This window comes from Octopus sinensis, linkage group LG2, assembly GCF_006345805.1.
Source record: "Octopus sinensis linkage group LG2, ASM634580v1, whole genome shotgun sequence".
NCBI classification, from domain to species: domain Eukaryota; kingdom Metazoa; phylum Mollusca; class Cephalopoda; order Octopoda; family Octopodidae; genus Octopus; species Octopus sinensis.
The window spans coordinates 58,573,091-58,595,863 of NC_042998.1; the positions used below are offsets into that span (position 1 = coordinate 58,573,091).

At 37.9% G+C, this 22,773-nt stretch overlaps 1 protein-coding gene across 5 annotated transcripts in view; it reads left to right on the top strand.

Moving 5' to 3' along the window:
* LOC115224721 (1-phosphatidylinositol 4,5-bisphosphate phosphodiesterase epsilon-1) overlaps positions 1 to 22,773 on the top strand; it is a 1,072,053-nt gene that overhangs the window by 980,828 nt on the left and 68,452 nt on the right. For all 5 annotated transcript variants that reach the window (XM_036513495.1, XM_036513498.1, XM_036513507.1 and 2 more), the window contains 3 exons: positions 1,791 to 1,972; positions 10,741 to 10,854; positions 20,529 to 20,673. In XM_036513495.1, coding sequence (XP_036369388.1) covers positions 1,791 to 1,972; positions 10,741 to 10,854; positions 20,529 to 20,673 — 441 coding nt within the window. The remainder of the gene's footprint in view (positions 1 to 1,790; positions 1,973 to 10,740; positions 10,855 to 20,528; positions 20,674 to 22,773) is intronic.

Genomic DNA, 22,773 nt, shown 5'->3' on the forward strand with positions numbered 1-22,773 from the left:
TGGAACTGAACCTGGAACCATGTGGTTGAAAAGCAAGCTTCTTACCACAACCACATAGTAGGTGATGAAATGATTTTTATTGCAGCACCTTGAGTGAATTTTTGGTGCTCAGTGTCATTATCTTGTATGTTTATGAACTGTTGTTGCTATTGTGGTTGATCCCTAGATCAGTCTACTTTCCTTGTTGGTATGAGTGAAGCAGGCCACTTACAGTATGAGTCAGCTCTTATTCAGACATACTGCTCACCTAGACAAGTCAGGAGGACCACATCTTCCTTTTTTTAGTTTGGTTTCTACATCATGATGTCCTTCTTTACATCAAACACTTTACAAAGTGTACTGAGTGCATTTCATTGTGGCTGTAGCACTAGAAATCTTGTCAGGCCTGCAACTCAAAGGATTTTCTTTACAGAGCATATTGGGTACATTTTATCATAGCACCAACACTAGAAAAGTAGACCCTTTAGTCTGTTGAGAACAGCTTAAAGGGTCCTCTTGATGTCAACTACTTTATTAACTCTTTAGTGTTCAGATTACTCTGTTAAATGTAATATTTTTTCACTCAAATTGTTTTGAATTAATCATGCATTATCTTATAGCTTTGAGGTTTCAGTGACGTGATTGTTTATTTTAAGAATGTCAGTGTAGGTTAGGTGTGAGAGGTTGGATCTGGCCAGTTTGAATATAAAACATGTGGAATATCTGGGCCAGATATGGTCGGTTTAAACACTAAATGGTTAAATGTTCTGAGTGCATCTTTTGTGTCACCAACAATAGTGGGATTGCCACAAAGGTTTCAGAATCCCTAGTACATGATAAATTGTTAATTCACTTCTGTCATCACAAACAGGAAAATAACTTGAATGGATGGAAGAAGGAGCAAAATGTGATGAAAGAAACAGAGATATAAAGGGTGATAGAATAAGTGGGAGAGTGATGAATAGAAATTGAAATGGATAAATGGTAGGAGTGGATGACAAGATGATTGGTGTAAATACCAGGAAGTTCAAGAGAAGGAGAGAGTATAGGAAGGGTAATAGTAGATATCCTTGGGAGGAGGTTGCAGAAGGAGGAGTAGTGCATGAAACAGATGAAAGGGTCAGATAGGTTCAGTGATATTCCTAGTTACACTGGGAGCATGATGTGGTGAGGTGGAGACACCTGCTCTCCTTAGTCTCACTGATAGCTGAGTACAGAGAGTGTGAAAAGAAACAAAAATGTTAAAGATATGAATGAAAGAAGCTATATTAATATTAGGGTTGTTTAAGGTGGTGAGCTGGCAGAATCATTAGCATGCCAGGTAAGATGCTTAGTGACATTTTTTCGTCTTTAAATTCTGGGTTCAAGTTCTACCAAAGTTGACTATGCCTTTCATTGATTCGGCATCAATAAAATAAATACCAGATGAGCATTGAGGGTCAATGTAAGGGACTTACTACCTCTCCCAAACTTGCTGGCCTTGTGCCAAATTTTGAAACCAGTATTAGGCTTGTTAAATTATAAGGTTATTAATAACAAACATTTAATGACATAAGTACTACATACAAATATATCAATTTTTTCAAGAAAATGGTTAAGTATAATTTCAATGTTTTAGTTCACAAGTAAGCCAAAACTTTGAAGTCACTGTCAACCTTTTGTTTGAAAAAATAACCATATACATACTCTAATAAAAAGTATTGAGTGATACCCAAATTTAATGCTAAATTGTTGTCATATATAAGTTCACATAAAAAAAGCATAAATATAATATGTATGTGTGTATGTATATGCACACTTTTATATTTCAGACCTCGAAGTTCGTCATTTGGAGAGAAGAACCGTCCTAAAACACAACCTGACCTTGATTGGCCAATTGAGGACGATATGCCTGAAGCAAAAGTCATATTGAAGTCAAAACAGAAAAAGGACAGTCAAATCGCCAAAGAACTCTCTGATTTAGTCGTCTACACACAAGCAGTTAAATTTAGAAGTAAGTCTTTATATTTCCTTATTGATGTACTGAGAGTGGTGTAAATATTTGATTCTTAAAATTGAGATTGTTGTTGACGTTATCTAACACCAGGTCATCCATGGCTGAGCAGACCTATTATTAAAGGTTTGACATTTCAGTCATTTACTCAGGCAGTGAGCTTGATTCCACCGTATGACACCTTGGGCAACTTTATCTACTTCCACTATGTAGTACTTTAGAGTTAGCTCAGCTAAAATATGCTTTGAAAAACTTTGGGCTCATAAGGCCACAGATTAACCCAGTTTCCATGGCATAAAGTGACTGAGATGACAACAATCCTCCTGAATGAGATGAAAGTCCATTGCAATGTTAACTTCTCAGCTTTTACTGAAACTCACATACAGTTGAGTGGACTGGAGCAACATGAAATGATGTGCTTTGCTCAACAATGCACTACACCAATTGGTCCATGAATCAAAGTCATGATTTAGTGATTGTTGGTGCAACACCCTAACAACCAGATCATGTGTCTTCACTGTGGCCAATTTCATTTTATCATAGTTCCAGGATTTATGTGAACCATATGAAACTGAGAAGATGGAAATTGTGGAAGCATCTTGAACTGTCAGATTGTTCCCATAATTCATAAAGATAGCTTTGTTATATACTGTGTCACATTGAGGCTGCTTGAGGATAACATCAAGAATCCAAGAATCTGTAAAACAGCACAGAGTAGGAACGAATACAATGAGGTATTTTATCTAACTCTCTGACAACTATGCCAATTAGTCTGTATGTCTCTGTTGCATGTGTATGCATTTGTGCATGTGCAGTGGGAAAACAGAGTGAGGTGATATGTATGAGTGCAATAATGGTAAATTCTTGATAAAAACCATGACACAATGCAGTTTCTTAGAAAAGCACAAAATCTGCTTTTCTGCTACATTGCTTGGGAAGACACATCAAGCTAAGTTTAAAATCGTGGCCATCCATACATACAACCTGTCCTCTGTCAAAATGCCTCTGTAAGCCATCTTTTTAAGACAACACCCATCTCACTACTCATGATCGTCAACCACTGCAGGCCCCTCTACTCTGCCTCACATACCTATCCACACACTCTCTATACCCTCAACTATCTACCATATCCCTCTCCTAGCCACTCTAATTTGTCTCACCATCACTTGCTACAGTTACCTCCTTCCTATCTCTAAACATCTCCCCTCATATTTTTATGGAACATCCCCCTCTCTCTTCTCAGTACCACTTATATTCCCCCACCCACTGTTCCTTGCAAGTAGGTTCAGAGGCATCTTCAACACTATCTATTTCTCTCTCTCTCTCTCTCTCTCTCTTTCTCTTTCTCTTTCTCTCTCTCTCTCTCTCTCTCTATCTATCTAGCTATCTATCTTTCCTTTCTCTCCTTTCTTTACCTACTGGGATAGCCAAATATCTCCTCTAACCTAAGACACTTAACTCTATCCCTCTATGGTATGTAACTTCTCACCCGGCACAAGCTACTTGGTGACCCCTCCAGTATTGATGCCACATTAAAAGCACCCAGTACACTTTGTAAAGTGGCTGACATTAGGAAGGGCATCCTGTCATAGAAATCATTTCAAAACAAACGATGTAACAAGTGCAGCTCCATGGCCTGGTTTGGTATGGTTCCTGTCAGTTCCTGTTACACTGTCCAACTCATGCCTGCATGGAAGACAGACATTTAATGATGATGATGAGATATTAAGAAATAGGTTTATATAAATATTGATTCCAAAGTTTGGCACAAGGCCAACAATTTCAGAGAAGGGGCTAAGTGGATTACATCGAACCCTGTGCTCAACTGGTACTTATTTCATTGACCTCAAAAGGATGAAAGGCAATGCTGGCCTCAAAAGAATTTGAACTCAGTGTGTAATGACAGATGAAATACTGCTAAGTGGCTGTGTGGGAAGAAGCTTGCTTCCCAACCACATGGTTCTGGGTTCAGTGCCACTGTGTGGCACCTTGAGCAAGTGTTTTCTACTATAGCCTCAGGCTGACCAAAGCTTTGTGAATGGATTTGGTAGATGGAAACTGAAAGCCTATCGTATATATATATATATATATATATATATATATACACACACACACATGTACATGAAACATGGACCGTGACTGCTGAGGACATGTGTAAGCTTGCAAGGAATGAAGCCAGTATGATCTGATGGATGTGTAATGTCAGTGTGCATACACGACAGAGTGTAAGTACCTTGAGAGAAAAGTTGAACCTAAGAAGCATCAGATGTGGTGTGCAAGAGAGACGACTGCACTGGTATGGTTATGTGGTGAGAATGGAAGAGGATAGCTGTGTGAAAAAGTGTCACACTCTAGCAGTTGATGAAACATGTGGAAGAGGTAGACCCAGGAAGACCTGGGATGAGGTGGTGAAGCATGACTTTCGAAAATTAGGCCTCGCCAAGGCAATGATGAGTAACCAAGACCTTTGGAAATATGCTGTGCTTGAGAAGACCCAGCAAGTCAAGTGAGACCATAACCCATGGCCTATGCCAAAGGTGTAACCAGCCCACTTATGCATACTTTTCTTTCATTGGACACTAAACTCTGCTTATGTTGAGGCAAGTAAAATCGAAATCAAATTCACTGGCATGGCTGATGACAGCACCGCCTGACTGGCATCCGTGCTAGTGGAATGCTAAGAGCACCATCCGAGCGTGATGTTTTCCAGGGCCATTGACTGGCTCCCGTGCTGGTGGCATGTAAAAAGCACCATTCAAGTGTGATCGTTACCAGCATTGCCTTACTGGTACTTGTGCCTGGGACACATGAAAAACAACATTCGAGCTAGGTTGTTGCCAGTTCCACTGGACTGGCTCCTGTGCAAGTGGCACGTAAAAAACACCATTTGAGTGTGGTGGCCAGTACCCCCTGACTGACCCTTGTGCCAGTGGCACATAAAAGCATGCACTACACTCTCGGAGTGGTTGGCATTAGGAAGGGCATCCAGCTGTAGAAACTCTGCCAGATCAGATTGGAGCCTGGTGCAGCCATCTGGCTTGCCAGTCCTCAGTCAAACTGTCCAACCCATGCCAGCATGGAAAGCGGACGTCAAACAATGATGATATATATATATATATATCATCATCATCATCATCATCATTTAGCGTCCGTTCTCCATGCTAGCATGGGTTGGACGGTTCAACTGGGGTCTGTGAAGCTGGAAGGCTTCATCAGGCCCAGTCAGATCTGGCAGTGTTTCTACGGCTGGATGCCCTTCCTAACGCCAACCACTCCGTGAGTGTAGTGGGTGCTTTTTACGTGCCACCTGCACAGGTGCCAGACAGAGCTGGCAAACGGCCACAAACGGATGGTGCTTTTACGTGCCACCAACACGGGGGCCAGACAGAGCTGGCAAACGGCCACAAAACGGATGGTGCTTTTACGTGTCACCAGCACGGGGGCCAGGCGAGGCTGGCAACAGACACGAACGGATGGTGCTTTTACATGTCACCGACATGGGGCCAGACAGGGCTGGCAAACGGACACGAACGGATGGTGCTTTCACATGTCACCGACATGGGGGCCAGACAGGGCTGGCAAACGGCCACGAACGGATGGTGCTTTTATGTGTCACCGGCACGGGGGCCAGACAGAGCTGGCAAACGGCCACAAACGGATGGTGCTTTTACGTGTCACCGGCACGGGGGCCAGGCCAGGCTGGCAACGAACACGAACGGATGGTGCTTTTACGTGCCACCGACACGGGGGCCAGACAGGGCTGCCAAACGGCTACGAACGGATGGTACTTTTACGTGTCACCTGCACGGGGGCCCTGATGTTGATCGACCTCAATTTGGTTTGATCTTGATTTTGACTGTTCTCACTGGTCTTGCCGGGTTTTCTCACGCACAGCATACCTCCAAAGGTCTCGGTCACTGGTCATTTCCTTGGTGAGACCTAAAGTTGGAAGGTCGTGCTTCACTGCCTCGACCCAGGTTTTCCTGGGTCTACCTCTTCCACAGGTCCCCTCAACTGCCAGGGTGTGGCACTTTCGCACACAAATATATATATATATATATATATTATATATATATATATATGTATATGTATGTATGTATGTATATGTGTATGTGTATGTATGTATGTATGTATGTATGTTTACGTAACTGTAACTTAACAGTTTGGCAAAAGAGACCAATGGAATAAGTACTAGGCTTACAAAGAATAATTCCTGGAGTTGATTTGTTCAGCCAAAGCGGTGCTACAGCATGACCACAGTCAAATGACTGAAATGAGTAAAAGAGTAACTATTTTGTCTGGTGTGCTTATGATTCTGCCAGCTCACCATCTTGTTGTTTCTATGAATACTAATGCATTATTTCTTCACTTGTTGCTTAGAGAAAACAGTGGTATTGTTTTCAGTTGTGTTTATTTGTTTGACCATGAACAAGATATCTCAAGAACTGCTGGATGTATTTGGATTAAACTTCCAGGGATGTTTGTCCTCGTAACTAGGCACAAACTGATTAGATTTTGAGATTAATCTGGTCCCGGACAAGGATTCTTGATTATTTTTTCCTGTTTTTTAACTTAGGTTTTGAGAGTTGTCAGGTTCATTTTTAGTATTCTCGTTTGTGAGAGCAATTCAGAAATTCTCATTTTAAAAATCATATCTGCCTAATTGTTGAGAGGATGTGGGCGTTGCCTTGGAGGGGGTTTGCACTCTCTGAATGCTCTTGTTGATAATTTGAAATTGTTGCAAATTCAGCTTGAAACACATTGTACATATCACTAACAACTGATGAATGCAATGTATTGCATATATCTTATTGCAGCAATCAACCAGGCATTCAACATTGAAGCTGTCAATGTGCAACTGTCACTGTTACATAACATGTGTTGCAATTTCTTTGTTGCAAGTGTCACATTGTACCTGAAAGGATGATGTGTTCAAAAGATGGTTGAATGAAACTGGTTGAATGGACGTGGTGGTGGTAGTGGTGATGGTGGGGGTGGAGTGACAATGTTTACAGTGTTGATGATGATCAGTATGCTGGGTTTCATTTCTGTTGATGGCCGTTTATAACAAGGATGATGATGTTTGCTCCTTCTTGAGCCATACCTGGCTCATAAGGGCCAGTTTCTTGGTTTCCTTGGCATATAGGTTCCCCACTGGACGACGCCAGTCCATCACAGATGAGCTTAGGTGTTTCGCTCATAAACACACACATCGCCCAGTCTGAGATTCGAACATGCGATCCCTTGATCGCGAGTCCACTGCTGTAACCACTAGGCCATGTGCCTCCACAAGGATGATGATAAAGATCTCAAATTTTGGCACAAGGCCAGCCATTACGGATGAGGAGCAAAGTCGATCACCTCGACCCCAGTGCTCAACTGTTATATATTTTAGCAACCCCAGAACGATGAAAGGCAAAGTTGACCTCGACGGAATTTGAACTCAGAATGTAATGACGTATGAAATGCTGCTAAGCAATTTCCCCAGTATGCTAATGATTCTGCCAGCTCTCACCCCCATAGAAAACAAAGATGATAATAACAGCAGTCATAATGACATTGACTATGATGATGATGATGATGATGATGATGATGATGATAATGATAATGATGATGATGATCAGAATGATGAATTTCATCATCACCAGCATCATCCTTCTCCTCTTCGTCATCATCATCGTTTTTACATCCATATTTTCATGGTGTCATGGACTGAGCAGGACTTTTCGAAACCAAACAACTGGATGCCCTTCCTTTCACCTACTCATTTCAGCTACCTCTTTATGACGTGTAGAGATCTGGTGTACCTGTTCTAAAAGTGGGGATTTATATCGTGTATCTAACTGGAATATACTAAGGTAATGAAGATGGTTGGTCATGACGACAACGAAGATTGCAATCACCATGATGAGCTTCACGATCATCATGACGATGATAGCGAATGTGTATTGATAACGATATATTATCAGCTATTCTCCCATCTGAGTGAATTTTCTGATAGACTGCTAGGGTAGATAGGTAGGTAGGTAGGGAGGTATATAGAAAGACAAATGCATGGCTAGACTGAAAAATAAGAGTGAAGAAGGCCAGCTGGTTAGAAAGATAGAGGGACTAGCAGACAGAACTAAGTCAGTTCCTGTCTCTACATTGTTGGTTTGTCAGTATGACATGTATTAGTGAATACAATCTTTCACTACAGAAGCGTTTAATGTTATCCCACCATCACCACCACCACCACCACCACCACCACCACTCCCCATTATTTCTTTTGTTTTCCTTTCTTTCATCTGTTTGCCCTAATCAATAGATAATTAGGTTTGTCTTTGTGTATGAGTGTAAGTGTAGGCATACGTGTGTATGTCACTTAATATATGTGTGTAATTTGTATATGTGTATGTGTAATTTAATATGCAGTTATATGTGTTGCGTGTATGCGTATGTGATTATCTATTTGTCTTTTTGAACTGATCTCTATCTGTCAATTGCCTCATTAAACTTTAATATTTTTTCTCCTGTTATTTTTTACTCTTTCTCTCACTTTCCTTCAATCTTTCTCTTCTCTCGCCTTCAATTTTTCTCTCTTCTTCCTGTTTTTGCTTTTCTTTTACCCTCAGTCACACTCTCACCTATTAACATCTCTATTCATTCCTTAAATTTTTCCCTTTTCATTCACTTTCTTTTCCTTTCCTCGCTCATCTTTTTTACTTTCTGTCATTTTTTTTCCTAGTATTTCTTCACTCTCAGTCCCCCCCCTCTCTCTCTCTATTTATTTAAAAGCAGCAGAAATATAACGAAAGCTATTGCCCAGAGTTTCTCGTTCCTGTTAGTCGAACGGGAACGTCAAACTCTGAGTAACAGCTTTTGTTATATTTCTGCTGCTTTTAAATAAAGCCTATTACTCTACCTCTGGTATTTGAGTACTCTTTTTGCCACCTTGTTTCACATTTATGTGCTTACTCCGATATATATATATATATATATATATGCATACAATTGTTTCATCTTTTTGTTCTCAGTGCCTTTGTCACTATCTCTCTCTCTCCCTCTCCATTCTGCGTATCTGCCTATATATTGGCCTCATCTTTTTGCTCTCAATACCACTTTTATTGCTCTCTCTTTCTCTCATCTCATCTTTCATCTCTTTACTCTTAATAGTGCTGCTAGATTTCCTGTTTGGCCTTTCTTCACTGAAACATGAGACTCCTCTCTTTAGCCATACCCTAATCATTCTTGTAGTCAGCCCCTTTCATCTTGTTTCCTGTATGCCATATCTCTGCTCTAATATTTCAATGATCAAGCTATTGTTTTGTCATCTAAACATTCAATCAAACATAACATGATGGATTGTTTATGGTGAAAGTTAACTCAGCTCAATGACACTAAACTGTAATTATAAGAGTTAATTAGAATAGTTATTGGAATCAATAGTTAATTAGGGGTGAACATATTTAATGCAGGGTTTCAAAAGTCTAATTAAAAGTACTGATGTGGTGAGGAAAAGACAATATTAACTCTATGTCTGATGTTATTTTGACAAAATCATTAAAGCATCAGACTTGCACTTGCCATATTTATTCAGCATTTTTATGTTCAAATCTTGCTGAGATCAACTTTGCTTTTCATTTCTCTAGTGTCAAATAAACAAAGAAGCAGTGAAGTATTGGGGGTGATTTAAACTATTAATCTCTCTTACAAATTTCTGGTGTTGTGCCTGTATCAAAATACTTTAATATTGTCTGTAAATATAGAAGATAACTCTGAATAAGAAGTCTAAGCTCTGGATAAGAACAATCACTAAGTAAGAATTCAGTGTTGCAATCCAAGTAGGTGTGGGGAAATTAGCATTATAAGTTCTGCAGAAACAAGATTGGAAGTTATTCTTGTTCTTCTTGTGCCAGCACAGCCCAGAACAAGCAAACCTAAGATCTAAGACATTTCAACTATGACCATCCTGCCTTTTTATTTTACAATCTACATTATCTAATGTCAGTTTTCTAGGCGTGTATTACCCTATAAATTGGTGATAAGTAGTTGGTGAAAAGCATTCATCTGGAGAAACCAAGCCAAAAGCGAAACAAGTCTTGGAGAGGAAAACCATGACAAACTGTTCTACACCTGCCAGCATAAAGACAGACGAAATACCTATTTCTTTACTACCCACAAGAGGGTTAAACACAAAGAGGACAAACAAGGACAAACAAACGGGTTAAGTCGATTATATCGACCCCAGTGCGTAACTGGTACTTATTTAATCGACCCTGAAAGAATGAAAGGCAAAGTCAACCTCGGCGGAATTTGAACTCAGGACATAGCAGCAGATGAAATACCGCTAAGCATTTTGCCCGGTGTGCTAACGTTTCTGCCAGCTCGCCTCTTTCAATTTCTGTCTACCAAATTCACTGAAAAGGCTTTGGTTGACCTAGGGCTGTAGCAGAAAACACTTGTCCAAAACACCCCAAGGTGGGAATGAACCTGAAATCATGTGGTTGGGAAGCAAAGCTTGTAATCACACAGATCTGCTTTTGCTTATAAATACATATATACATCGTTGTTAATAAACCCAGTTAGCTCTGCTTCACAGTAAAGAACTTAAATGAGACTTTACTCCACAATTGATCAGGTTAAACAACTCAGAAATACAAAAAATTCATCATATTCATTAATAACATTTTAAGCAGCAAATGTTTTATTTTTATTTTCCTTTATTATAATTGATTTATAAAATTCATTTATAAATTCTTTACGATGCTTTTCTGAATATTTTTCAGGTTTATCAGTGAGTCCAAGTACGTCCGTCAAACAAAAAAAAATATCATCAAAAAAAGGCATTCTATCTTCCAGTCACAGTGGATCTCCTGGTTCTTCAGCAAGCATGAGCACAGGTAACTAACTACCCTATACTTATGTACAACATATATATATATATATTTATGTCCTATGATGCTGACATGCAGTGTCTGTGCAAGACCCTGCCTCAGTAAAGCTGGACTCAAGAGTCATCTTTGTAGTCATCAAGCAAGACAGATGAGTGACAACCTGGTCACTGCTGGTGGTGATACATACCATACTAATCATATCTGTCGGGCATGTGGAAGAGAGTGTAATTCAGCAGGAGGACTTAAACGACATGCAAAGGTACATGAAGCCCAGTTACAACTACAGCCGGCTTTTGCTGGTAAAGGTTTTAGCTGCCAATACTATACAAGACATTGTAGATCTTTAGCTGGGCTAAAAAGTCACATTCGATCACAGCACCAGTAACAGTTAAGCTTCGTGCAATGGCCATACTCGATAACGAGGGGCCAGCCATCATGTATGTATGTATGCATGTATGTATGGATGTATGTATGGATGTATGTATGTATGTATGTATGTATCTATCTATCTATCTATCTATCTATGTATATATGTACATATATGTATATATATATATCATCATCATCATCATCATAATCATCATTTAACGTCCTTGTTCCATGTTGGCATGGGTTGAACAGTTTGACCGGAGCTAGTCAGCCTGCACCATACTTCTGTGTCTGTTTTGCCAAAGATTTTACAGCTGGATGCCCTTCCTAACGTGTGTGTGTGTGTGTAACAATTACATTATGGAAGACCCATATTAGCCAGTCAAAAATACATTAAAAGTTTTAACTTCACTGCAGTTGGTGTGATGAATATTTTTGGGGTCTGGCACTTGACAGAGGGCCTAACTAATTGACTCAATAGACACAGGTATAATGATGACACAACACTAATATCCATGGTCGTTGACTAATGGTCACTCTAAATTTTTGTTGTTGGTGTGTACAGAGATTTGCTTTGTGAGCTCTTTACTCTTTTACTCTTTTACTTGTTCCAGTCATATGACTGTGGCCATGCCGGACGACTACCTTTAGTCGAGCAAATCAACCCCAGGACTTATTCTTTGTAAGCTTACTACTTATTCTAACGGTCTCTTTTGCCGAACCACTAAGTTACGGGGACGTAAACACATCAGCATTGGTTGTCAAGCGATGTTGGTTGGGACAAACACAGACACACAAACATACATACACATACAAACAAACACACACACACACACACACACTCACACACACACACACACACACACACACATATATATATATATACGTATATATACGACAGGCATTTTTCAGTTTCTGTCTACCAAATCCACTCACAAGGCTTTGGTCGGCCCGAGGCTATAGTAGAAGACACTTGCCCAAGGTGCCATGCAGTGGGACTGAATCCAGAACCATGTGGCTGGTAAGCAAGCTACTTTTATTCATTAAATTTGCCATATAGGCAGCACATAGATAAGGTAGCTTTGCGGGCTGGACACAGACATTGATGAGGCAAATGATTATGATACAAAAATGATAAAGATGGGAGAAGACAGAAAGTGCCCGCCGACCCTCTGCTTCTGTAAAACATTGTTATTTAAAAATGCATATACAGAGGTATTAACCCTCTTACAATTTAAAATACCATATATTTGGACTAAAAAGTCCATACAATTATAAAACACAATTTATACATAAATTGGAGGTGATAAACCTCTACAATCCTTCCCCGAGTAATTTTTTGCAACTTGCAGGCATTCCTGCAACAGCAATCCAGGGCTCCAAAAATAAATTCTATAATTCTCCTTTTTACACGAGTCAATTATATGATCACAGTACTTTTGTTCCAGCACCAGAGCAGCCACCTGCAGAGGCCACTCTGGGCTGTCAATACAATTCGGGTCCCTCAGGACCCCACTAACCATATTATTCTCCATGAAACTGTCAATAGCCCCTCCCCTGAGACAGAAGAACATATATTCTTCACCACTTTCACTGGGAGGGGGCCTCAACTCCCTTGCTCTATGGCACACATCCCACTGATGAGGTTATCTTCTTCCCCACCTCCGGTGGCACACATCCCACTGAAGGGGTTTCGGGACATGCCGCTGCCCACAATGCCCCGTTTTTCTTTTTTCCCTTATTTTTTCCTTTTACTACTTACCACACAGCCACTCCTACGCCTGTGCATTGTCTTTTACTGCAAAGTATATGTGCATCCATGCAAACAACCATCACTCAAATGTCACATTGACCATCTAAACAAACGCACACAATTTTTTTAATTTATAACGAAATTAGATGATTAATTTCTTCAATTAAAAATATTTAATTTAATCTTGGAAACCTTGCATGTGCACATTTTTTTTTTCTTTTGTGTGTTAGTTGTAAAATTTGTGTACATGCGCAAGTGCACAGCTTAGAGGGAGCTTTGGCTTTGACAAATTGAAAATATCCATTAAACAGTTACTTGAAGCATAAAAAATATAAAGAATGAAAAAAAAATGCTTTAGTACAAGATTCTGTCATGTAGCAAAGAAATGATCTCATTGGATAATTGTGATGTAAAACATGTCACAGAATTCTTTTCCTTGGTTCAGAAAAAGGTGAAAAGATTGGTAACACTGGCATCTACAGCATTTGAAATATAAAGAAACATGATCTGTAATAGTGGATTATCAGCCAATGACTCGAAGTTCTACTGTACAATGCCCTTATTATCCTTATCACTACATACACCTTGGAAACATGGACATTATAATCAAAAAGATACATACAAAATATAAGCTCTTTTAATTCTTGATGTATCATATGATGGGTGAGTGCTCTCCCTTACCTAAGCTAGATGCTGTGCTGTATCAATCATTGAATAAAACCTTTGTTGTATATGAACCTCTTATAGTAATTTCTTATAAACGATCTAATCAGCAAATAATGCTACAACATAATATCTGGGCATTATTGTTGACAGCGATTTTCATTGGACGAAATACATTGCTAAAATTGCCAAGAAGGCTGAGGGTATCTTGGCATCACTTACCAAGTTCTTTGCGAGCTGCTCTCCAGCTATCTATCTGAGGCTTTATATAGCTATGGTGCAGCCTCACCTGGAATTTGCATCACCGGTTTGGAACCCCTATTTTGCCCAGGATATTAATTGTCTGGAAACTGTTCAGTGACATGCAACCAAGAGAATACCCTCCATCAGGCATTTGCCATATTCTGAACACCTTACTTCCCTGGTCATGGATACATTGAAACTCCAAATTTCTGGCAGCTGACTTGGCAGACACTCATAAAATTATTAACCATCTTACTAACAATAACTCTGAGCCCCTTTTTAAACTCCACCTGTCTAACACCCGTGGACATGTTTACAAAGTCAGAAAACAGCACAGCTCTCATGACTTTCGGAAACATTTTTTTTACACTAAGAGTTGCTGAAGTATGGAACAAACTGCCAGCATCAGTTGTTAGTTGTCGGAGCACTACATCCTTCAAAACTTCCATGATTCCTGAAATTCACCAACACTACACCTGATTTTCTCCCCTCCATACACATGCAAGCATGTATCTGACTCATATACTGTTCACTTCCCAGACATTTGTACATTACTGCATATGCTTTATACGCACTTTTGACAAGTTGTGGTGCATCTGAGCACTGTATACAATAATTTCATTATATTATATCAAATAAAGAAGACTATTCATTCATCGCATGATGCATCAACTTTTAAAGATTGCAGAATCGAAACAGATTGAAAACTGAATTAACTATTTATTCCAATCCATCTTCATCCCTTTTTATTTAGTGGCTTACTGTCCTATGGTTTAGAACTTAAAACAAGGCATCTTCATTTTTAAGACATACTGTTTGTAAATAGAGATTTGGTTCTAGTAAAAAGTTTTTATGAAATATACTGAGAACTTCAACTTTGAACTGAAATGCTAATGGTTTAAATGAAATCACAAACATCATACTGTGTTTACATAAAGTATACTAAACTCTTCTGGCAAATTCCTCCTAGCTATTTGTATATATGTATGAAGAAATTGAAGGAGCAGTAACAGCAATTAATGTAAAGTTTATAAACATTCCATAGCTTATAAGAAGAATGGACTTTAGTTAGTTGGCTTCCCTAAGCTATGTTGTATAAAGGTGGCATGCTTAGTGGTAGACCAACAACTTATGAGATTTCAGGGCTCATTTTAACTGCATCACCCCTACTACCAACAACAACAACAACAACAACAGCAAACCAACTAAGAAACCTTCATATAGCTACTTGACATGTTAGAAACAGCTGCCAAATCTCCTTCAAAATGACATTGCTGTCATCTTAATAAACAGAATATTTCATTGGATAAATAGTCCAAGAATACACTATATCTTAAAAAGAAGGATGCAATACTCAAATCTAGAGCATAGGTCCACTTCATCAGAACTGATCTGGAATTAAACAAGGGCAGCAACATTACTGAAGCATATGAGAAAACTTTTGCATGACAAATTTTCCAAATCATATCCTGCTGTTTTGGAAAATGAAGTACACTAGATAATGTAGTCTTAGATATACTATGGCCCAAAACATACAGGATAGTCACAATTGCTATCTCTTTGATTGGATCGCAGCTTTGCTCAATATAGGCTTACCTGGGGTTAAACCACTACAGCTATCACTACCGCTTATAAGGACGGAGACTTTATGAGATTGGTCAACATGCTAGAAATAGTAGCCAAATTTCCTACAATCTAAAAATATGGAATGAACACATTAGATAATGTTGTCTCCACAAGATGAGGTGGCCATGGTTGGAGCTCTTTGGAATATAAGTCTGCTTGATCATTATTGATCTTGAGCTGAGTAGCAGTAGCAGCAGCCCTTCATTGAAATTCTACTGTCAACAAGCCTTAGGAACATCTGTTTATCTCTGCCGTTCTTCATTAAACTCTCTTATCAATAAGTCAAATCTAAAGCATTTACTTTATCAATTGTAGTTTGATTTTCTTCCTGGGTTTGATATACACACAATCTGAGAACAATCAGATATACTATTTCTACAGCTGAAATTGCCCTTGAATAATCTTAAGTTTTAATTCTTATGTTATTTTGTGACACAATCCCTTTTATATCAGTAATGATATGCCTCATGATGCAGTGTTGATGTAATTATTGAATTATTGGTAGTTTTTCCTATAGCTATGATCTTGAATGTAATTAATTAGTTTATATTCAAAGCTCTTGTAGAAGGAATAAAGCTTCCTTAATGATGACATAGGAATACAATTGGGATCGACATAATATAATTTCACTTGGTATTCAACTACAGAAACAGCACATGCAAATACACAACTTTTACATTTACATAACATCAGGAATTGGTTCTAATCCCCCTTTATATGATTAATGATTATTGTCATTGTTGTTATTGTTATTATTATTATTATTATTATCATCATTACTAATATTATTAGTATTATTATTATTCAGGTCACTGCCTGGAATCAAACTCGGAATCTTGGGGTTAGTAGCCCACGCTCTTAACCAAAACACCACATGCCCATAGTGGTTAAGAGCACGGGCTACTAACCCCAAGATTCCGAGTTCAATTCCAGAGAGCAACCTGAGTAATAATAATAATAATGATAATAATAATGATAATAATAATAATAATAATAATAATAATAATAATAATATAATAATAATAATAATAATAATAATAGTAATAATAACAACAACAACAACAATATCGAAAAATACCCTAGGAATGAGAACCCAGGTTCGAAATTTTCCCAAGACATCTGATGAAGGTTGGAGGGTATATCAGCCAAAACGTTGTTAACAACAAACAAGATGAGAGCAAATATCTGTCAAATGTAAATAATGTAAATAATGTACATGATTCCTCATCTCTTAAATATAGAACTGCATGCATTATCATATAGTGTTGAGATTTTGATGATGTACTTGTTTATTTTTAGTATGACATTGTATGGTAGGTGTGTGAGGTTGAATATGAACAGTCTGTACTTGAAATAGGTTTGGGCCAGACATGGCTTGTATGCTAAATGAGTAAATGAAGGAATACATCATCATTATTTTAACATCCACTTCTCCATGTTTGCACATGATGGATGAATTTATTGAGGTAAATCATCTATGGCTGGGTGCCTTTCCTGTCACCAACCCCCTCATATTTCCAAGCAAGATAATGTTTCCCCATGGCCTGACATGCATGAATATATGATACAGCTTGTATGATAGTGACATTAATTTACAACTATCCCTCAATGTCAAAACAAAGAAAAATAAGCACACACATGCATGCACACACATACACACACAAATATGCACAAACACACACACACACATGCACGCACATTCATACACAGACATGTGTGCGTGTGTGTGTGTGTGTATATATATATATACACACACATATATGTATGACAGGCTTCTTTCAGTTTCCATCTACCAAATCCACTTACAAAGGTTTGGTTGGCCTAAGACTATAATAGAAGACACTTGCTCAAGGTGCCATAGAGAGAGTTTGAACCCGGAATCATGTGACTGGAAAGCAAACTTCTAACCACACAGCCATGCCTGCACCTATATATAAATATGCAATGGGCTTCATTCAGTTTCCATCTACTAAATTTACATTCAAGGATTTGACAAGCCTAGGGTGATAGTAGAAGACACTTGTCCAAGGTGCCACATAGTGAGATTGAACACAAAACCATGTAGCTGGAAACAAAATTATTACCCACACAGCCATACCTGGTTCTATTCACACACATGTATATATGTGTGTGTGTGTGTGTGTATGTGTATATATATATATATATATATAATATATTGGGTTGACAACGAAGTTCCTGCTGTTTTTTTTTAACTTAAATTTTTTAAAAGGTTTAATAAAAAATAACAGCTAATTAATCAATAATGTATTCACCCCACCCATTTTCGACACGAAAAATTGATCTAACCAAGCTCTCAATTCTGCATCAGTATTGAACAAAATTCCTTGCATTGCCTTTGAAAGAGATCAAAAGAGGTGGAAATTAGGAGAGAACGGTGGGTGTGGCAGCACTTACCAGCCATGCGTTTGAACAGCTTCCTTGGTCATATTGGCGATATGAAGGCGGGTGTTGTCGTGCAGCAGAAGAACTCCATGCTGACCATTAGGTCTGTTCTCTTGAATAGCCATGTTGAGTCATTCCATCTTTTGAACATAGAGTTCTGCATTGACTGTTTGGTTCCATTCAAGCAATTCGTAATGGATTATCCCTTCCCAGTCCCATCATACGCACAAAATCGCTTTAAGCGGATGAAGAGCTTGTTTCACGTGCAGTGTCGCTTGTTTGCCAGGGCTAAGCAATTCCTTATGCTGCTTCATATTGATGTACAGGCACTATTTTTCAATGCCAGTAACAATTCGGTAAAGAAATCGTTGTTTGTGTCCATGAGTTGAGCAGTGACGAGCAAGCAAACCAGTGGAGATTATGGCTCGCTGATTTTTGTTGTTGTCACTTAAAGCATGTGGAACCCATGCTCCATACTTCTGAACTTTTCCCATCGAGTTAAGATGTTTCTCTATAGCAGTGTGGGAACATTCCATTTTCTCTGCCAGTTCCCTTACTGTTTGACGAAAATTTTCATGCAAAAGTTGATTTAATCGCTCTTCATCGAACTCAACTGGACGACCAGGATAAGGTGCACCTTTGTGATCAAAATTTCCATTTTTGAACTTGGCATACCAATCATGAGTGGTTCTTTCAGCTATAGCCCTCTCTCGATAAACAGCACAAATGTCACGAGCAGCTTTTGCGGCCTTAGAATCTTGGTTAAAAGCTAAAAGAAGGAAGTGTCGAAAATGCACATTTTTCTTAACTTGACATTCCATTTTAATGATCTGAAAATAAACAAAAGCTAACTAAAATTAACTAGTAAAAAAAAACAAAATAGATTCCAGAATGATTCAAAAATAGAATTCTCAAGAACAATAGATTCCAAAATTTAAAAATGCAATAAATTCCAAAATTAAAAAAAACAACAGGAACTCAGTTGCAGACCCAATATATGGATTATTTGAAGTGGTATACAGATTGTATACATTAAGAAAAGAAGGTAGTCAGGATTTGGGATCTAAAACTAAAGGGAACTAAGGAGCATGGCTATATAATATGTCTATAATGACTATATGCCCTGGTGATGTTTGATCAGAGGTTAAGGACAGATGAGAATTAATTCTGCAATGCAATCATTTTATTGTACCAGTCCCAATTTGAATTCCAACTGTTGGCCAATTTGTTCCAAACTTCTTATCTCAATGTAAAATTAACAAAGTGAATGTCATTTATCTCCCCCTTGATCTCTGATATCCTCTGACAAATGCCAACCAAGATGGTGTGAATCAGCCAAAGCTTTACCTACTAGAAAGAGCAACCTAAATGCTTGTAAATCATACCCCACTGCTGGTTGTTCAAGAGCCAAATAAAGGGTAGATTTTCAATCCCAAGATCATTCTGATTCCAAAAAGGTGTAATATGTTTATATAGAGCAAATGTAGATTCAGATACATGGGGCCCCAGACAGACAGAATTTCATGTTTATTATTATAGATATATAACAATCAAAGAAATCAAGGTGGCAACATCACATTTATTAATTAGTTATGACCATTTCAATTACTGATGTAATGGTGACATCAATTAACAAGCTAGATCATATGCACGTAAATTATAGGAGATACATAAAGATTACTTAGGACCATGAAATATTAAAAGTCATCTTTGTTTGATTTCTTGAATCTCCCTTCTTTTCTCTGTGTGTGTGTGTGTGTGTATTTGTACGTGTGTGCGCACGTGCACCTCCTTGTCTTAACATCATGCTGTAAACAAGTGTCACTATCCTACAAACTCTCCTATTTGTTTCTAATCTCTGTGAAACTACGTCTGGCTATGGAGAAATACTAACTTGTTTGGAAACAGATGTCGGTTGGCAACAGAAAGACATCCACCTCTAGAAAACCTGCCTTAACAACGAATTCTGTATGACCCATGCAATCATAGGAAAGTAGAAGTTAAAATGATGATGGTGACAGATACATGTATGTGTATATAGCACTGTGTAACAAAATTTTAATTTTTTTTGTTTTTAGTCAGTGTTTTTTTTCCTATTTGCTTCTATCTAGAAATCAAAGGAAATGGCTACTATTCCCTTCAAACTTTGCTTTTGTGACCTGAATATCAATGTTTTGAAACTGACCTATTTTCTATTTCATTTCAGACAGATTCAGCGCTGAGTTGCTGAAGCAGAAATATCGTTATAGCAAATATTCTGCTCCATACCACAGATTTGCTTGTTAGCTGCTTGACCATAACCACTTGAGAATGTCTCTTAGTGGCTGACACTATGTGCATCTCTGATCACGAGCAGGAGTAGTGGGGGAGCATCATAGCCATGTGTTGAGAAGGATTTCTTGAGGTTTGAATAAATGTAACAAAAGCAAAGTTTGAAGGAAATGTTAACCGTTTTTCATACTTTCTAGGGGCAAGCAAATAGGAAATAAAAGTTGCTATCCAAGGATAAAAATTGTGTCATAACATGTAATCAATCACTAATGTGATACTGTAAGTATATATGTTGAGATGGATATATATAAATATACTTATACACATAAAAGAAAACAATTTCTCTTTTAAGTTACAGAGAAATCGGAATTGAACATTACACCTGCAATGATGAGGTCACGTCGAGGAGATTCCACGCCACCAGCTTACCTTCTGTCATCAATGAATGAGAACAAATCCAAAGCATTGTGTCGGCGCTGTCCAAATGGATTGATTACATATCCTTTAAATACAAACAACCTTTATTTTTTTGTCTTTTTAACAACAAGAAAAACAATGAAGAACAGGCACATACAAAATACATTTTGAAATTTAAAATTTTCTTTTACATGCTTCTGTAAGTATCTGTGTGAGATTCAGTTTTAGCAAAGATGGAAATAGCATCTGAGTTAGTCTCTGTTCAAGAGGCAGAATAATTTAAAAGTTATGTGTACAATATGCTATGTATTTGAATTGGATATATGAAATGAGATAACCTTAAAAAGATTAGAATCCAGGATATAAAAATGCTCTAAGAAGTGAATCAAAAAGTCATGAGGAGACAGAAACTGAAAGAAGCCCATCGTGTGTATATATATATATATGTGTGTGTATCCACCATTGCTTGACAACCGATGTTGGTGTGTTTATGTCCCCAAAACTTAGCAGTTCAGCAACGGAGGCTGATAGAATAAATACCAGGCTTACAAAGAATAAGTCTTGGGGTCGATTTTTTCAACTAAAGATGGTGCCGCAAGATGACTGAAATGTGTAAAAGAGCAAAAGAATAAAAGAGTACACACACACACACAAAAACACAATTATATATACACACACACACACACACACACATATATATATATATATATATATATATATATAATATATATTATGTAGTAAGGTTTCAACAAGTAGAATAGCACTCAATCAGCTAAGAGAGTAGAGATAATGCTATAATAAAAACCACAAGTCTTGTTAATTACAGCTATCCCGGGTTTCCTGGTTGAAATATTTAAAGGTTTTGGCCACAAAGTCCCAGGTAGTTGTAATTAACAAGGCTTGTGGTTTTTATTATTATTATATATATATATATATATACATATTATTTTATTCTTTTACATGTTTCAGTCATTTCACTGCGGTTATGCTGGAGCACTACCTTAAAGGGTTTTAGTTGAGGAAATCAACCTCAGGATTTATTCTTTGTAAGCCCAGTACTTATTCTATCAGTCTCTTTTGCCGAACTAAGTTACTCTGATGTAAACATACCAACATCGGTTGCCAAATGATGGTGGGGGACAAACACAGACACATAAATAAATATATATATATATATATATATATATAACGGGCTTCTTTCAGTTTCCCTCTACCATATCTACTCACAAGGCTTTGGTCAGCCTGGGACTATAGTAGAAGACACTAACCCAAGGTTCCACACAGTGGGACTAAATCCAGAACCATGTGGTTGGGAATCAAGCTTCTTTCCATACAGCCATGCCTGCACCTATAAAGTCACACCTGTGCCCATACTCAATCACTAGTATGATACTGTAAGTATATATGATGAGATGGATGTAAATACATTGAAATGCATAAATGAAAGCAGAGAAATTGGAACTGAATGATATTCCTGCAATGATGAGATCATAGCAAGAAGATTCCCCTCTACCTGCTTACCTTCTATCATCAATGAATGAGTAGGGTGGTTGAATAAAAAATCATGGCCTTGGCTGGTCTTACTTCTGAAAGAACTGTCTTGAAAACAAATCTGAGAATTCTGCCCCCACACACAAACCTCACAGGAATAAATGTGTAATGAAGGTTGGTGGATAGGTGGATAGGTGGATAGAATCCATGGATGGATAGAAGTTTCAAATTCCAAAACACTGAAGTGATTTTCTGAAGTGAAATTGTGCCTGAAATTGCAAACTGCCAACTTTGAACTGAAATTTAATTTCATAAATGTAATTGTTTCAAACTCAATTTTCAGCCCTTTTAAAATTTCATTTTAATCCAAAATTTAATTTCAGTTTATTAAAACTAGAATAACATTTGCCTTTTGATTTTGATTTCATGAAGTATTACAACCTTTACTAAATATTAAATCAACAGTGTGTTAATGAGTCAGTACATTAGTGAATGACTTGAGTGGGGTGCAAATCAAATATATTTGAGGAATCAGCTTGCTGGAGATAAAAATCTTGTTGTGGTGTCAGGATGTTAACCTTTTTTTTTATCATATTCTGTTGAAACTTTGTTTCAATTAATTGTTTAAAATATGAAGAATTTAACCTGTTGCTTGGAACAAATTAACATGAAATTTTGATTGGAGATTT